Raw genomic sequence first — 17,526 nt, 5'->3', positions numbered from 1 at the left:
TTATAACAGTTTGAAAAAATTTCACTTGGAAGTTTTTCTTCTTTCTTACTTTGTTATTTAATAACGATTTGTGCTTATTTTTAAAATTCTCTTGGCGTTATTTGTGGAAATAATAGTAATTGCACATTTTTATTTTTATTTATCCGATTACATAATTTCCACAAATTTAACCAAATATTTGGAATGTCTTGAAACTCACATATGTGCTGTTCTAGAAAATTTCTTAGATTAAGCACAACAGTTTTTTGTTTTTTCTCACAAATTTTTGACTTTTAAACTCAGAAATTTCCATGTTTTTTCTAGAACATTTCTGAGATTAAGCTAAAAAATAAATTTGTTTTCTCACAAATATTTGAGTTTTCAAACTCATAATTTTCCAAGTGTTTAGTCAAAAAAACTGAGATTGATATCAAAGTTTCAGAGTTTTTTCTCTCAAATTTTTGACTTTCCCAACTCAGAAATTTGCAATAATTTCAGGAAAATTTCTGAGATTAATCTCAGAATTTCTGAGTTTTTTGGCAAAACCTTACTCCATTTGTTTCTACCTACAACGGTCCTACTACTTCTGATCCTATGTTAATTGGGGAGAATCCACAATGTTTTCTTATATAGTTAATGTGTTAATGTATTATCAGGAGGTTCAGTCTGTCTTTGTAAACTCAGGTTTTGGTCTCTTCTGTCACTTCTCCCAGGTGATTTCGTTCCATCTTTATTGGTTGGCCTGTTAAAGTATTTGCACCCCAAACTGTCACATTCCTATCTGCATTCCTCTAACTCGCTGACCTTTGGTGACCTTCCAGGGCGCCTCCCTTCCCAGTGTCCGTCCAGCTGCCGCTTGTCAGTAACCACTGTCACTCCTGATAAATATAGACGTCTAAGGAAAGATCTCTGCCACGAGGTCAGTGACATTTCTTAGAGTCAGATGTATCGTTCTTAAGAAACCTTCACAAGCCTCAAGTTCCTGGGTAGTTGATCAAATATTATAGCTGAGATACACAGAAAGAAGTTCTAAGTATGCTAATGGAAAACTTTAACTAAGCGCTTTATTTTATTAAAACAACGCTGAAGTTAATATTTTTCGAAAGTGACTAAAAGAGGATATCTATGATGAAAGATCAGGGATGATACTGAGGATTATAAAGATGAAGATGATAAAGGTGAACAAACTGAAAAATACAAAAATGAGGACGAGGAGGAAGATGATAATGTGACAGTATTTAGGAACATCATAATGCTGCTTTTACTACTAATAATAAAAATGAAGAAAAAGAAGAAGATGATGGTGTTTGTTCATAACTTTTCTTCTCATTGATACGTAACTGAAGGACTTTAAAATAAACCTTAGGAAAATATAAATGTGATTAAAGTTTAAGTTGGTTAATACGACAGCATGTTGTAGATTATAGAAAAGAGGAACAACTTTCTGCCTAAAAGATTTGATTAATGTCAGCAATTTCAGAAAAGGACATTTCTGAGTTTGAAATGTTGAACATTTGCTTGTAAAAATAAGAAAATGTTCAGATTAATCTCAGAAATCTTTGGAGAATTTTAAATTCTCCATACTCAAAAATATCCAAGTTTTTCTTCTGCCTCAACAATTTCTGAGTTTTTAAAATACAATTTCTGAGATTAATCTCGAAATTTCGGAACATTTTTTCCTGGCAACTTTTCAAACTCAGAAATTTCCTTTGGTGAGTTTTTTCAGCAATTTTCTAGAAAACCTTTTGAACAATTGCCAGTTAATCTAAAAATTTCTGAGATTAAACTCAAATTTCCGGAAATTTTCCAGCAAATTTTCAAACTCAGCAGCTCGGAATTTTCTCACTTTTTTTCTAGAAAGTTTTTAAGGTTAACCTCAAAAATTCTGTTTTTTTAAAAACTTTTTTCTACTTTTAAAACTCCAAATTTCCACGTTTTTACGAAGATTTTTTGCCCGAAATTTACATTACTTGGAGAATTACTCCAAATAGTGATAGTATCGCAAATGAGAAGACATTTTTTAAGCGTGTAGTTCTCTGCATTATCGAGATTCAACAGCAGAGGGCGCAATTGTTCCATTTAATTGTCATGTTTTGAATCTCAGCGGCTCGAATAAAGCAGCGGAAACGTCTCAAGTACTTCATACTGCGCAGTTAGAGACAGAAACCCACAGCTTGGTGGAAGGTAAAAGTTCAGATAATGGGCATCCCCGGTCGGTTCGGTGGAGCCTTGTTCCTTTAAGATCCAGCATCTTCACGAGAAGCAGGAAAGATGACAGGAAGCCGTTAAGTTGCACAAAGAAACAGGAAACACAATTAATTAACTAATAAAATAAAGTTTTTAATCTGCTTACTATTCAAAATTATTGTTTATTACGATAGATAGATAGATAGATAGATAGATAGATAGATAGATAGATAGATAAAGAACCAAACCTTCTCATTTTTCCATTTAAAAACATTTTATTTATTTATATTTTATTCATTTATATTTATTTTTTTTCTCTATGTTGCCATTTAAAACAAGCAGACAAGACAGTAAACAAAACAAATAAACTTTATTTATTGTTTTTAAAAAATAAATGTTTTTTTAAAAAAGACATTTCTTCATGCGAGAGTCTATTTAATGATTTGTAAACCTTAACATTTTAAGGATTTTCTTTGCTGGCTATCAGAGGTTGGGTAACTAGTTATATTTACTTGAATAACTTTTGAAAAAATGTACTTTTAGGAGTATTTTTACTACCCCATACTTTTTATTTGAGTAACAATATGTTGAAGTAGTGCTAATCTTACTTGAGTACTCACCTCTGAAATTCACCACAGTTTAAATTTCTATCTGGTGTTTATTATTAGCATTTCTTTAATTTTGAATTTGTCCATTTGCCCTATTTAATCAACTTTCAGTTTACATTTTAAAACTTAATTTGCCATTTCTACGTGCATGTCTTGGGTTGCTAGGTAACGGCGCAGTTGAACGTGACCAGAGGGGGGCAGAGTAATCAAAAATACTCAAGAGTAGCAATACTTCAACATATTTTCACTAAAGTAAAAGTAAAATGTAGCCATCCAAGAAATCACTCAAGTAAGAGTAAAAAAAATATTTAGTATAAAAATCTGCTCAAGTACTGAGTAACTGATAAAATTATCAATCATTAATTAATATTTAAAAATTACATAATCAGACAGACCAAAATATAAAGTTAAGTGGAAATTTTGGAATTTTAATACACAAAATGACTCTAATTCATATAACTAACAAAAATAACAAATTCAAGCATAATAATTTTTTCCAAATCCGTTTATTTCAATGAAAAACTTATGAAACTTTTATAGAAGCTCTCTGAGTCTGGTTAATGTTTGGTTAAAACACTAACAGAACTTTTACTAAAGTAAGAATGGATATACTTCATATATATATATATATATATATATATATATATATATATATATATATATATATATATATTGGAGGGGGGGGGAGGGAAACAATATATAATCCCCCCCAAAAAAAGTTACTCAAGTAAATGTAACTGAGTAAATGTAAGTAGTTTCCACCCAACTCTGCCATTGACTGATAAACGTGAAAACCTGCCTGTAAAATAATGGAAATGCTCCGTACCGGAAGTGGCTGTGGCGCCGCCCGCGTGCGGCTTGACGCAGCGTCGGTTCGGAGCCGTCGTCGCTCCAGCAGCTCAGGCAGGGAGGGGATGGGTCCAGGCTGGTAACCGGGCTGGAACAGGGATAACCTGCATCCTCCCGTCTCTCCTCGGATGCTCTGATGGAGTGAACCGGCCGGATATGCGCTTTTATTTCCCGTCTCCGTCGATCATGGAAACGGTAAGCCGCGCAAACAGCTGTTCGGATTTGTAGCGGCGCGTTTCCAGCTGTTTTTATGGGTGGGGGGGTGAAGAGGAGAGGATGAGGAGAAGGAGGGGGAAGCAGCAGCAGCACTGGGGTGTTGATGGGAAATATCCACCTTAATACTGGATTAAACGCAACCGTTTTGCGCCACTTGTGTTAATCGCAGCCACAGATTTTAATCCAGAGGTGTGACATCTTTTGGTGTAATCTCGTTAATTAGGCCTGCATCATTTACTGGATGATTGGCACCTCCCACCATGATGTGATAGCGGCGTTAGGCTACCTTGCACGGAAATGTACGATCTCTGTTCCCCAAGACAGCGTTTCATTCTCCCTCCCAGCAACACAAACATCACAGGCCTGCTGAATGTTTCCACAAATGGGTGCCGGAAACGTTAACAAAAGAATAAAAATATAAATAAAAATCCCCCGGTGACACAATTTATGATGACACCCCATTTTCATTCCCTCCACATGAATGTTAACAGCTGCGCCGCATATTTCTACCGTAACCTACACAGGCCTGACAGTTATTATTCTGTCTTTTCATCATACGCATTTATCATTACCATTATGAGATATAGACGGCTCTGATATGCACTATGGTTGAATCAGTAGTGTGAGGGGGAAAAGGAGGCAATGTGTGCTTTTATTTTTTAGTATGAGAGTAATGGATGGATCAGAGGAAAGATTAAATAAAAGTTAGTCTATTGGTTATACCCACTTATCCAATGCAGTATGTTACTTTTAAGCATAAAAAATGTTTACATATTTGTTGAAACTGCCACTATGTGGTGACAGTATAGTAGATAAACTGTGACAAAACCCAACTCCTGTGCCTTCTCCCAGTACTCCCAGTACTAACTGAAAACAACCAGTCAGAGCCAGAAGGAGGGTCTTAGCGCTTTCTGTCAAAATCTATAGTACAGTGCAGATAGCATATGCTAAAGCTAGGTATGACCATATATGAAGGTGGATAAAGATAAGTTATTGACTGACAGCGCTAAGACCCGCCTCCTGGCTCTGATTGGTTGTTTCTGGTTGGTGCGGTGAGTTACTTCAGACAGAGGAGATCGATCTTTTCACAGATTATCTGTCTCAAACAAACTGTCACGACATGGTGACAGTTTTAACAAATAAAAAACAAATATTTTATAAAAATTTCCTATGGCATCTTTAAGGAAAACGGTGCATAACCTCTGGGGTCATTGGGTCAAAGTTGGGGTGCATCACGGACAGGTCACCAGTTTATCACACAGCGTCACAAAGACACAAACATAACAAACAACTATTGGTCTTAAATGAATGTATAAACTGCTACTTTGCTAACTTTGGTACTATGCTAAAGCTAGCTCGAACCAGCTCTTTTTTTGTCTTTTCTATAACAACAAATCTGTTACTTGCTACAATATGTTCTTTATTGCAACCTGCAGAGGTTGCAATAAGTTATTATGGCTGAGTAATTGTTGGATTAATGTTTTATAATTTAAGTTAAGAGTTTTTACAAATTAACTGGATTGGCCACTCTAGTCAAACTTCCACGTTATTTAAATTGTACTTTGGGGGGAAGTTAGCGTACCGGGAAAATAAATATTTCTTCATTGATAGTCACTACACTGCAAAACACACAAATATTACCAAGTATTCTTGGTCTAGTTTATTTTTAGACTTTTCTAACCTTCTGTGGTGGCTGGCTGTGCTGCAGTGCTAGCTGTAAGCTTAAAAAAAAATCACGATTAAGTGTTTCTATCAGCCTCTATGCCAGTTCAACATTTTTTTGTTAGCATCTTCTTTTTATGTAAAAATCAAAGTTAAGTCGTTTTTTAAACTAACTTTTGAAGCAATTACAATTATAAACATCTGCTTTTCTATCCTGTTGCACTAGCCAGCTGTGCTAACAGCTAACAATGCTAATGCTATCTTAGGGATTTAGTGGTGGCAGTTTTTTCCTTCTCTACAAGAACTAATGACAGTTCTGATTGTCTTTTCACGTAAAAACCAATGAAACTATTGAACCAATCCTTGATAATTTCCCGCAGCATCTATCCATATCCTCTGCTGCTAATGTTAGCGTCAACGTAAACAGGAAGAGGTAGCAACTCAGTTTAAGCTGTTTTATTTTTTATCTTTCTGTCATCATCTATATGCATCAAAGAAAACTGTAGTTCCATTGGCAGATTATTATAACAAGACATTTTTCCCATATTATAAGTAAATTAATTTGCCAGTGGAAAAAGTACATTTTCATCACCATTAATGAATTATTTATTTAGTACAAGCTTCTATATGTTACTGAAGAGATACTTGTAAGTTGGTTTTGTCTTATTTAAAGTGTACAAAGATATTTGCACTAGAAACTAGACAAAGTATACTTGCTAAGATTTTGTGTTTTTGCAGTGATATTGATTAGACAATCAGACGTTTTATTTATTTATATTGATCTAGTGATCATTACGATATGTTATCAATTCATTGTCCACCCCCTTTTTTGTATTGTTTAAAAAATAGCCTTGTGATTTCTTCTTCTTTCAGGTTCATCTGGCAACCCACTAAACCTTGGAGCCAAGAGGTCAGAGGTCGCTCACTAAAAACCCACATCTGTCCCTTTCATTCCTGCACCCCACTCTACCCTGTTCCCCAGTACCTAATCCACCTCGTCTTCCTCACAACTTCCCCTGACAGAATCCCTCCTTACAAGAACCAGCAGCCGTACTTTTCATGACGAGGAAGAAGCTCCTCAGCAGACCGTCCTAGTCCCCCCCTGTGATAACTCCTCAGGCCTCACCATGATGTGCGAGGTGATGCCCACCATCTCAGAGGACGGCCGTGGAGGCGGCGGTGGCGGCGGCTCGTCCTCGCCAGCGGGGAGCGCAGGTGGGATGGGAGGCTATGGAAGCCGAGATCCTCGCAGTGGCAGCGGCGGTGGAGGAGGAGGTGGAGGAGGAGGAAGTGATGAAGGGGGAAGCTCTGGTAACTTGGAGTCGCTGATGGTGAACATGCTGACGGAGCGGGAGAGGCTGCTGGAGAGCCTGAGGGAGACGCAGGACAGCCTGGGGACGGCACACCTTCGCCTGCGAGAGCTGGGCCACGAGAAGGAGTCCCTGCAGAGGCAGCTGTCCATCGCCCTACCGCAGGTAGAAATACAACTTTAACTGGTGGGACGCCCCGGCTGGCAGCATGCATACATCCCAGACAATACAGTACAGTGTTGAGGGAAAGTATTTACCAACTTACAGAGCTCTTAAAGTGGAAAAATTAACATTTTGCCCGTTTTTGTACTTCCTTTTTGGTCTCTATTGCTTTTAAAAACAACCCAAGGGAAAAAAAAAAAACAGCCATTTTTTTGGGAATAAGTTCATGTTTTGAAATGCAGCCATTTTCACAGGTGAATGTAAATGTTCACCTGGAAGGCGTGGCCTGCAGCAGATTATTTGAATTTAAAGTGACAAGACATCATAAACCAACTCATTCTGGGCTCATTAGGCTAAAATCTCCTTATCTAAGAATGATTTTGTGTAAAAATAGTACCTGATAGACCTATCATAACCTGTTCAAGGACAAACTGCCTGTGCCACTCTTGATGTCCACAGCTGCTCTTTGGAGACATTTTGGCCCACTCTTTGCAGAATCTTTTGAATTTAGTCACATTTGATCATGAACTGTCTCTTCAACGCAAAAACACAAATCTCACCAAGTATTTTCAGTCTAGCTTCTAGTGCAAAAGCTCATTTAAAATAAAGTATTAATATTACTGTGATAGAAGAGATGAAAAGTTTATATCTTATCCAGTTGAGACGATGCTCACAGTTTGAATTTGCAGTTTTAGCTAACAGAATAATGCCTGCATGCAAAATCAAAACAAAGTCTCAGCTCTAATTGAAGGTAGACAGTTAGTGGCCTGGTGCTGAATTATTGATGCATCAACCTGTAATCAGGATGTTATTGTTGCAGCTGGTCCAGGTGGCGCTGGGTCGGTCCGGTACAAACAGTTAAACTGCAACAGCATGGTCACAGAATTCATCAGTTTTATTTCTTTTAGACCAGATAATAGAAAATTGTCAAAAATAATCGTTTAGTAATGTTTTGTTTTTGTTTGTACAGAAAATGGCAAAGGATAAAAGTGGAAACTATTATTTTAAGCTAAAAAGGTTTTAGTTTTATATTCCTCCTCTGATTTTCAGTATTTTCCCTTTAAATTTGTTACAAATCAGAATTTTATCTTATATCCAAAATATTAGTTAATCAAACAAATGTGAGTAGTTTAAAAGCGATTGCTGTGTTGAAGTCAAAATAAGACAGCACAGTTCTTAAGAGAAGCTGTGGACCCATCTAGAATTTTGGGCTTTGCACAGAATATTTTACTTTGTATAATATTTGTAACTCATAAATCTATTTGAATCTTTTGTTTCACAACAAACAGAAATCTAGAAAGGTAGTAATAACAAAATAAAAAATATAATTACATTTTTTTAGTATAAAAATACCTTTTAAGATACTTAAAATAAGTACATATAGTCACTTGAAAACTGTATACAGCATTGTGATTTTAGTAAGCTGTTAAATGTTACAGCATTTGATAAACTTTCAAATAAATAATATAAACTGAAAATATTTTTTAAATAAAAAAAATTCTTGGATTATTCAAAGCAATAAAATAATGTTAAAATAAAAAAATAAAATAAAAGAAGAATGAATAGAATCATTAAATATTATTAGTTTTGAAAAATTTATAACTTAATGTCGGACTTTCAAAATAAAAGATAAATGCATATATTTAGGCTGTTTTTAAATAAAAATAAACCGAAATAAAATATATTTAAACTTTACTAACTTTATGAAGATCTTCTACATGATTCTCAATAATAAACTGAGATTCAGTTGAATTATTTGTTTTAGAATCTTAATTCCTATGGATGAGATAAAATGTAATTAAAATAAAAAATAAGTATTCTGCTCATCCTGAAATCACTTCCTTCCTTTTATATAATAATCTAACAGCACATCAAATTTTTCAGATGTTTCAATAACAAACTGGGACCACCCAGAACCTTAAGATGGAGAGAAAATGCTGCCAATATTATGCTACATTCCAGAACTAATCAGGTTGTAGCTGCAGTGGATCCAGAAGGACTCTGTCTCTATTTTCAGGCAGGAGTCTGGTGCCTCAGGCTGCGATGATTCCTCCTTGTTGTTTGCACCTTTTTCAGGGTCTTTTTTCCTCCTTTGTCGCTCCGACTGAATGATCAAAATAACTGCTGGTGCCGAGGTGCTGCAACGCAGAGTGACCGGACATGAAAGGGCCATATTACCTCAGAACGAGCAGATCAATATGCACAAACACACACACACACATGCAGATGGAAGAAAACATGGATTAGTGTAATACACAGATGAGTTCACAGAGTTTGTCTGCCAAGACTGGAAAACAAAACCAAAAAGAGAATATATCTTAAAGATAAGAAGCAAAATGAAATTCACACGGCAAAGTTGTTAAATCATACCAAATAATTTTGATCTATTTTCTACTGTAAATACCTTAGTACACTTGAAATAAGATAAAACTAACTTACAAGAAGCCTTTTAGCAAGTTATAGGGGCGTACTAGCTGCACTGGCAGATTGTTTCATTTATAACATGGAAAAATGTTTTGTTATACATATTTGGTCAGAAGTTTACTCAAGTTCTGAGTAAGCAATCAAATGTATTTGATATTTTAAAATTACATCATCAGATGAACCAAAATATAAAGTTAAGTGGAAATTTTGGGATTTTAAAGACAAAAATTACAATAGCAACAAAAAAAGAACAAAATCAGGCAAAATAAATATTTTCCAAATCAGTTTCTTTCAATATAAAACTTACTACCCAACTCCTTACCTCCCAGACTATACAGTGCAGTTCTGAGGAAAAATATTTTCCCTCATACAGAGCTCTTACAGTGGAAAAAAATGCACATTTTTATACTTCCAGTCACTGCTGCTTCTAAAAACAACCCAAGCACTTAAAAAACCCCACCCAGCTGTTTTTGCCAATAAGTTCATGTTATTTGGTGTCTGGAAAATGAGCTGTTTCAAACATGTACAAAATGTAACGTCACAAATCAGCAAACCTGTTACCTAGCAACCACAGCAGAGTTCCGTCCATCACCTAGCAACCCCAGTGGAACTCCGTTTCTGAACAGTTTTTTCAATTAAAAACTTGTGAGACTTTAACAAAAGCTGCAGGTGTGTATCTGTGTGGTGAATGTTTGGTTAAAACATGTTTGGTTTTCATTAAGTATATAGAAAATCCAGAAATTTTACTCATAATAAAACTACTCAAGTAAAACTTGTAAAAATACTCCTAAAAGTAAATATTTTCAAGAAAGTTACTCAAGTAAATGTCACTACATTAGTTACTACCCAATTCTGGTTTTAGTTAACTATAATAACCTTGGTGGGATTAAAATGTATGGAAGTTGTTTGTGAAGAAAAAGAAAGCGACAGGAGAAGGGAGGAAAGTGTCTCACTCCTTCTTTCCCATGGATTAATCCCAGTGTTATGACATCCTCTGGGCCCAGAACATGCTATCTGCACACAGTGATTTCCTCCCTTCTTTTCAAATGCTTGCCTTCCTCTCATTCCTCTCGTGTCTCTCAGCCCAGCCACGTCGCCTGTACATGCTGTACTTTTTTAATGCATTTTGGCTGAAATGCAGGCGCCTCAGAAAGAAGAGTCTGAGGCGCCGGTTTGCTGTGTGTGGGGTAAAGTGATCACTGCTAACACGTGGAGCGAAGACATCAGCAGCAGCAGCAGCAGTGGCGACATGCATGCATCAGTGCCCTTTAATGGCTCGTTTGCATAAGTGAAAACACGCATGAGTTGATGATGCACACGTGTTCGAGGATGTCCTGTGTGTGTCATGAGTGTGTCACGCCATGGTCGCGTGCGAGTCAGAAAAAACCCTCAAAAACATAAATTTAATGACAGGAAAAATCTAAGAGAGGCAGAGATGAACGTGGTAAACACTGATAAGCAACACCACAAATAGGATTTCAATTATGGCTATTGTAAGCAATAGTTTTGATTATTCTGACAATTAATTAATTGCATAAAAAAATTCCCCTTTCTCTAGTAGCTACTTGAACTACAAAAGGAAATATATGAACGAGTTCCTTTTTTAATGAGAAAACATTTTAGCGCTTAAAAAAACAATACAATTCAAACATTTTATGAAGCAAACTGACCTATTCCTTAGAATCTTCCTTAAATTTTATAGTATTCTCATTCTTTAAGCATTAATGGGAATCTCCTTGATGGCTTCGAGACTCTAAACAGCAACTTGTTTTGCTTATATTTCACTCCTCCAACTCTCTTTATGATTAAATTAAATAATCATTTTATATTTTAGCTCTTCAAGATATGAATATGATGTAAATCCATATAATATCTCTTAAATGGAATCACCTTTTCTCTTCTAGTTGAACTAAGTATATTTTGAATAATGACTCAATGAGTACTGGGTCGAACTTTCAATTAGCAGTTAGCAGATGGTTTTAAAAAATAATTTTCTCTCCTCTTCATACTAAACAATAAGGTTGTATTTATATTTTGCTTGTTTTTTTGCATAAGAAACATTTTTGAAAAGGTAATTTGACTGTAATCTGATAAAGTCACACTCCACCAACAGCTGAGCTGAGACAGACATACCAAGCTAATGCTAATGCGCTAACTTTAATTCAAAGTTAGCACAAAACACTAAAACCGTGGAGCACCATTTTAAGTATGACGCGATTTAAATACCTTTAGATATTGTATTTATGTCTGTATCGTGTTCTCTACTGTCCTGTTTTATTTTGTTCCTGTTTGAAATAACGTTATTGGGAGAAAAATACAGAGACCTTGAGGAGAGGAAACAGGAACTGCTGCGTAGTCGGTTTTCACCCCCTTCAAAATAAGAGCACGATTATGAACGTCTGACGTCTTGAAGGATTCCTAACAGACAAAAACCAAAACTTCAACACAGATCTATTACAAAACGGGCAAGTAAATTAGCGTTTTAAAATTAATCTGGAATAATTAATTTAGGCACTTGATGTTTTTAAAGTTACCTAAAGTGCTATGAAAAATTAGCTCTACTAAAAGCGGATAAGCAGAAGTGTTCCCAAATAAATAAATAAAACACTACCGTTGCTGGAGCTGTTTTTACATTCAGGGTTTCAAACATCTAAAAATTCACATTCAGAGTTGAACACTTCAAGGAATATTCACAGCAAAATGATAATTTTATTTTAAGTTTTTTTCTGAAGTTGTAGAGGTGCTGATGTCTGTTGATCTAATAAGATTACAGTTATGAGAAATATTGGAAGAAAAGTATAAAGTAGTAAAAAATACTATACCCAGTACGCTAATTGGGAGTAAATAACATAACGACATAACATAATTCGCTGTGGTGGGGACCAGTTGGAAACTTCACAGTGAACTGGTCTGATTTCCATTATTTTTACGGATTGTTTTAAACTCCATGTTTGTAATGATAAGTAAAAGAGGCAGCTGAGCTTACGGTGCAATTAAACCAATTTGAGGATCAAAACGTGCAATAAACCCGGTGGTAATATTTAATATGAAGGGCCGGTTTAACGCGCCTGGACTCGTTGAACCTCAGCGCATCTCACACTGTACTCTGCCAGCCTCAGGAAGCTGGTTTCCACAGAATGGCTTCATAGATATTTAAAGCTCAAGCTGCTGGTCTGATAATGAAATCAAGATTTATCAAACTATCAAACATTTACTGAGAAAACATTGAGCTGATTCCAAGGCAAAAACGCCAGACATCTGGGACATCAGTAAGGGAAGCTGATGGATGGATGGATGGATGGATGGTTTGTTTGTTTGTTTGTTTGTTTGTTTGTTTGTTTGTTTGTTTGTTTGTTTGTTTGTTTGTTTGTTTGTTGGTTGGTTGGTTGGATACATCGATGTATGGATGGATGGCTCAATGGATGTATGGATGGATGGCTCAATGGATGGATGGATGGATGGATCAATGGATGGATGGACCAATGGATGGATGCATCTCTAAGTTGTCATCATGCCACATCAGTAATTTTTATGGTTTTCCATAGAGAATCGTGCAGTGGTTCACTGGAGCATGCTAGTTGCAGTGACCATTGCAGTGTGCTGAGTGTGTTATCTTTAGCGTGTGTGGGTGTGTGCATGTGTGTGTGTGATCAGCATGCAGCAGTCGGTCAATACTAACAACCTCTTCCAACCTTTCAGGAGTTTGCGGTTCTGACCAAAGAGCTGAACCTTTGCCGGGAACAGCTGCTAGAGAGGGAAGAGGAGATAGCCGAGCTGAAGGCGGAGCGAAACAACACACGGGTCAGCGCTCCTCTGTGCCTCCTCACGCTCACATCACTGACTCTGCATGCTGTAATCACTCCAGACAGCTTTACAGTGTGCAAACCTTAAACTTCCAGCTGCTCCTCGAACATCTGGAGTGCCTGGTGGCCCGCCACGAGCGCAGCCTGAGGATGACTGTGGTGAAGAGGCTGACCCAGTCTCAGACCGGCGTCTCCAGCGAGGTGGAAGTCCTCAAAGCCCTCAAGTCGTTGTTCGAGCACCACAAAGCGCTGGATGAGAAGGTGCGGGAACGGCTACGGGTGGCGCTGGAGCGCGTGTCGGTCCTAGAAGAAGAGCTGCAGTCTTCTTCCCAAGAGGTGATCACACCGTTCATCCAGCCTGACGGATGTTTGGAGTTCCACCTTTAATCAGTGCTTGTAATTGTTTCAGGTCGTGTCTTTGAGGGAACAAGTGAAGCGAAGGCAGCAAGGACTAGACAACGGCAAAGAGGTGAAGTGATGGTTTCTTTAGATTTGGACCTGCAGAATAAGCATTCACACCAGATCCTTTGGTTCACTTTAATCAAACTCCAGTCCAATTAGCTAAAAAGTCCAGTTTGTTTGGGGAACTGTGAACATGCAACACGCAAAGTGACCTCTGGTCCACATATAAACCTTGGTTTGGATGAACTCTGGTGTGGTTTGAATGCATATGTGAACGCCAAGCAGACCGGAGACCGCTCCAAAAACAGGAAGTGGACTACAGCGCAGGGCATTCTGGGTAAATACAACCAAAACAAAGGTGCGAGTCTAGCGCTAGCAGAAGGAATGGCTCGGAGTCTTTTACCAAAGACAAATCGCTAAAATCTGATGCTACTCCATTTTTGTTTACATTTTGTGAAGAAGGAAGTTGCGCTCAGTGTCTTTTTCAAAGGTTTTTGTGTCATTTTCTCGAGTAGTTTGTGGTATAGCGCCACCACAGGCGATTAGAGGAACAGCTTTTTCTAAGGATTTGGATAATTTGAAACAGTGTAGTGTGAAATCATTCCACAGCAGCTGAAAAAGTAACAAATGTTGCAATTTTGTTCCCCAATCGAACCAAATCGCTGGACTAACAGGTGTTAATTTCTATTATTACACTATTGCTGTGTTCCAGTAATCCCAACTTCCCAATCAGTAAAATCAACTGGAACACCTCCTAAGTCAAATTTTCCTCTTGGAAACCTGGAGCAACTCTGACAGTTACGAATTGGGAGATGGACTTCGCGTTTCAACATGGCCGCCCCTCGCCATCACCAGTACTAAGATGTGGTGAAAAACATGTTTATTTTAAGACACTCTTTCAAAAGTCCATATAAAATAAATGTTACATGAAGCACCTGCAAGTCTAAACTACGTTTATGGAAAGTAAAGATTAAAATGATGTTTGTAAGAGCTACCGATGGCGCCATGTTGAAATCCAGCTCTTGTAACTGGAATGTAGCATAAAATCCCATAAATACGAGAACTGACATAACAAATATTTTGGTTCTTGTTGGGACTGAAACTGACACATATCAACCAGAAGCAAAGCTGCTTTTCCACTCGTCAGTAAAACATATAAATTGTCTAAAATGCTGCATAATTCTTTCTTCACTATGCAGCTGGAGCGCCGATCAGGAGGCTCCTGATTGCCAGAAGCTGTTGCAGCTTTTGTAACAGTCTGCTGCGTATTCCTGAATGTTTTTTCAGTGCCATATGGCTTCCAGCCATCAGTGTCATTCAGTGAGGAGGAAGTTATGCACCATCTTCTATTTTTATGAGCTTAGTCGGAGAGTTCAAGCTTCAATCAGTGAGAGTGTGTTGTGTGTTTTTTATTTATTTTTCTCTATATCCACCTGAACTAGTCTTTTCTAAGGAAGACTGAATGAGACAAAAATGCATTGAAGTAAGCTAAAGTAGCACCACAAGGCAAAATATCAACATTTGACAGATGAAGACGGTTTTCAAACACCAAAAAAAGTATTCTTGGCTAATAAGTTTTTCAAACACGCTTTGTTTCCATCAATTGTCACGTAAGTTTTGATTGAACTGTTAAAATTTTGCAAAAAAGCCCCTGGATTGTAGCAAATCAAAGTATAATTTGATGCTACGTAAGACTGTAATAAACAAGATGCAGAAGTTGCAAACTACAACAGACCACAAATCTCAGATAAAGGTTTTGTGCCTCTGGTAAGGCACTGATGGGGCACCATCGTTTCTTTACTACGTCAGAAATGTTTCCAACTTCCCATTGTCTATTTTTTGGAAAATCCAAAAACCACCTCAAGCGAGCATCAAAATATTTTTTCTAATTTGAGGAGATTATTTAGAAGTTTGCTGTTTCCATCAACCTTTTCTGGTGCAATACTTCAAAATGCGTTAAATAAACATTGATGAAAACATGGATACAAACGAGTAAAACCAGAGATAAGCTGAGTTTTCATTGACCATACAGCTGCACAATTTGATACTTAGAAAATAAATTTGCTTGATGGAAACACGGCAGTTTTGGAAAAATTTGTTTTTCAATTTAAAAAAACTATTTCTCAAAAATGTCCTTACCTTCTCGCTGATTGACTGGAACCTACATGTGAAACCAATTGTATCCCATGACAAAAAATCAAATGCAGTTGTTTTTTGGCAGTAATTTAATGTTTTTTAGTGTCTGGAAAATGAGCCGTTTTAGTCACACAAGTTGGGTACTGCGGGGTTACCTAGCAACCCCAGCCAAGGCCTGTGTGTTACCTAGCAACCAAGACGGAACTCCAGCATAGTTGGGCAGCTACTGTAGGCTCTGTACAATGGCTGCTGGAAAACACAAATGCTTTGGTTTCAGAAACCACTTGTTGCATTCTTGCTGTTTGTGCCAGAGGCTCCACTTATGCTTTTCAAAGATGTTTGGTTGTATAATTGCGTATCTGTTTGCAGCCTTTTTCAGGAATGAATGTAAACGTTGAGTTGGGGGGCGTGGCCAGCAGCAGCTTATTTGCATTTAAAGTGACAAGACATTATAAACCAACTCACTCTGAACTGATTAGACTAAAATCGTATCATCTAAGAGTGATTTTGTGTTACAAATGTAAAAAACATGTTACATATAGAACATGGACCAATTCTAACCTGTTCAAGGAAGCATAATAATTTCAGTAAAAAAAAAAAATCTGGATTTTTTAAGCTTAAAACTCTCATATTTGTTCCATTATCTTATTTTGCATTAATTACAACATTTTTCCAATTTATATTATTTACAAACATTGATTCTTTAATGTTTGTAACTTCCACTCAAAACTCAAAACTTCCATCCATCCGTTGTCTTCTGCTTAGCTTATTATCTGTCCGTTCCATCCCATCATCCCTAACGAACAACCAAAACCTTTTAATCAGAAATGTAACAACAGCACAGAAAATGTTATGTATTTATCTGTAATTAAAATAAAATAAACAAAATGGTCTCACGCCGATTGCCAGACTAAACGCATGCTGGCCCCACAGTGTCTGCTCGGAAAAGTGGAGGCTGTTAAGGAAATCTGGCCGATGATCAGTGAGATCCAAACACATAAAACACTTTCTAAAGCACAAGCTGACGTTAGCAGCAGCTCACAAACTCACTGAAAGATTAAAACTACAAGCTTCAAGTAAAAAGTTAACAGAAAAGATCAGACTCTGGATTAGGACTAAAACGATTAATTTAAAAAATAATTATCTTCCACTAATTTAGTAATCAATTAATCGTTAAGTGGATTGTACTCAGAAAAGGCAATTTGCTTAAACATCAAAGTCAGAGCAGTAACTAAGTAAAAAAATATATACATTTTGTATTTAAAATAAAAAAACTCTAAATATGTTTACAGAAAACTCCTCAGGTCAGACAGTTTTAGTTTCACTTGGTTCAAAGAATAAATAAGTAAATAAAATATTCTGTAAGTGATTTTTTTTATCTGATTATTTATCAGTTAATACAAAAAATTATGAACAAATCAGCATTACATTGTGTTAAGTCAAGAATAAAGGGCTGAACTTTTCACATCTTGATGATGTCATTTTTTAAAGCTGCAGATTAGTTGAAAAATGTATTTAATTATTTGTTTATTCGCATCATTTAATGTATTTCTAATGGTGCATATTTTTTTAATGCATTTTATGAATGTATAAAATAGGCTCAAGTGGTTAAATGAAAAAAATCCCAAATGTGCCAATTTTTAAAATGATTACTTGATTAATTAATCATCAGAACAATACAAAAATAATTGTTAGTGTGGATTCATTAAAGTAAATGTTAAATTTTTTTGTGGAAAAATACCACAGAGTTTAACATTTTTAATAAATGAGATAACTAGCTATGTTTTT

At 36.5% G+C, this 17,526-nt stretch overlaps 1 protein-coding gene across 3 annotated transcripts in view; it reads left to right on the top strand.

Moving 5' to 3' along the window:
- The first annotated feature begins 3,638 nt into the window (after window positions 1-3,638).
- Window positions 3,639-17,526, top strand: part of ppfia3 (PTPRF interacting protein alpha 3) — a 44,266-nt gene continuing 30,378 nt past the window's right edge. The window contains exons 1-6 of one of the 3 annotated variants that reach the window (XM_028042233.1): window positions 3,640-3,818; window positions 6,375-6,411; window positions 6,525-6,976; window positions 13,097-13,198; window positions 13,297-13,536; window positions 13,610-13,669. In XM_028042233.1, coding sequence (XP_027898034.1) covers window positions 6,629-6,976; window positions 13,097-13,198; window positions 13,297-13,536; window positions 13,610-13,669 — 750 coding nt within the window. In that variant the 5' untranslated portion in view covers window positions 3,640-3,818; window positions 6,375-6,411; window positions 6,525-6,628. Of the gene's footprint in view, window positions 3,819-6,374; window positions 6,977-13,096; window positions 13,199-13,296; window positions 13,537-13,609; window positions 13,670-17,526 lie in introns of all 3 variants that reach the window. The other 2 variants (XM_028042235.1, XM_028042234.1) reach the window with 2 other exon arrangements.

This window comes from Xiphophorus couchianus, chromosome 16 (assembly GCF_001444195.1).
Source record: "Xiphophorus couchianus chromosome 16, X_couchianus-1.0, whole genome shotgun sequence".
NCBI classification, from domain to species: Eukaryota; Metazoa; Chordata; class Actinopteri; order Cyprinodontiformes; family Poeciliidae; genus Xiphophorus; species Xiphophorus couchianus.
Note: the sequence above shows the minus strand (reverse complement) of the source record. Positions and strands in the feature narration are given on the sequence as shown.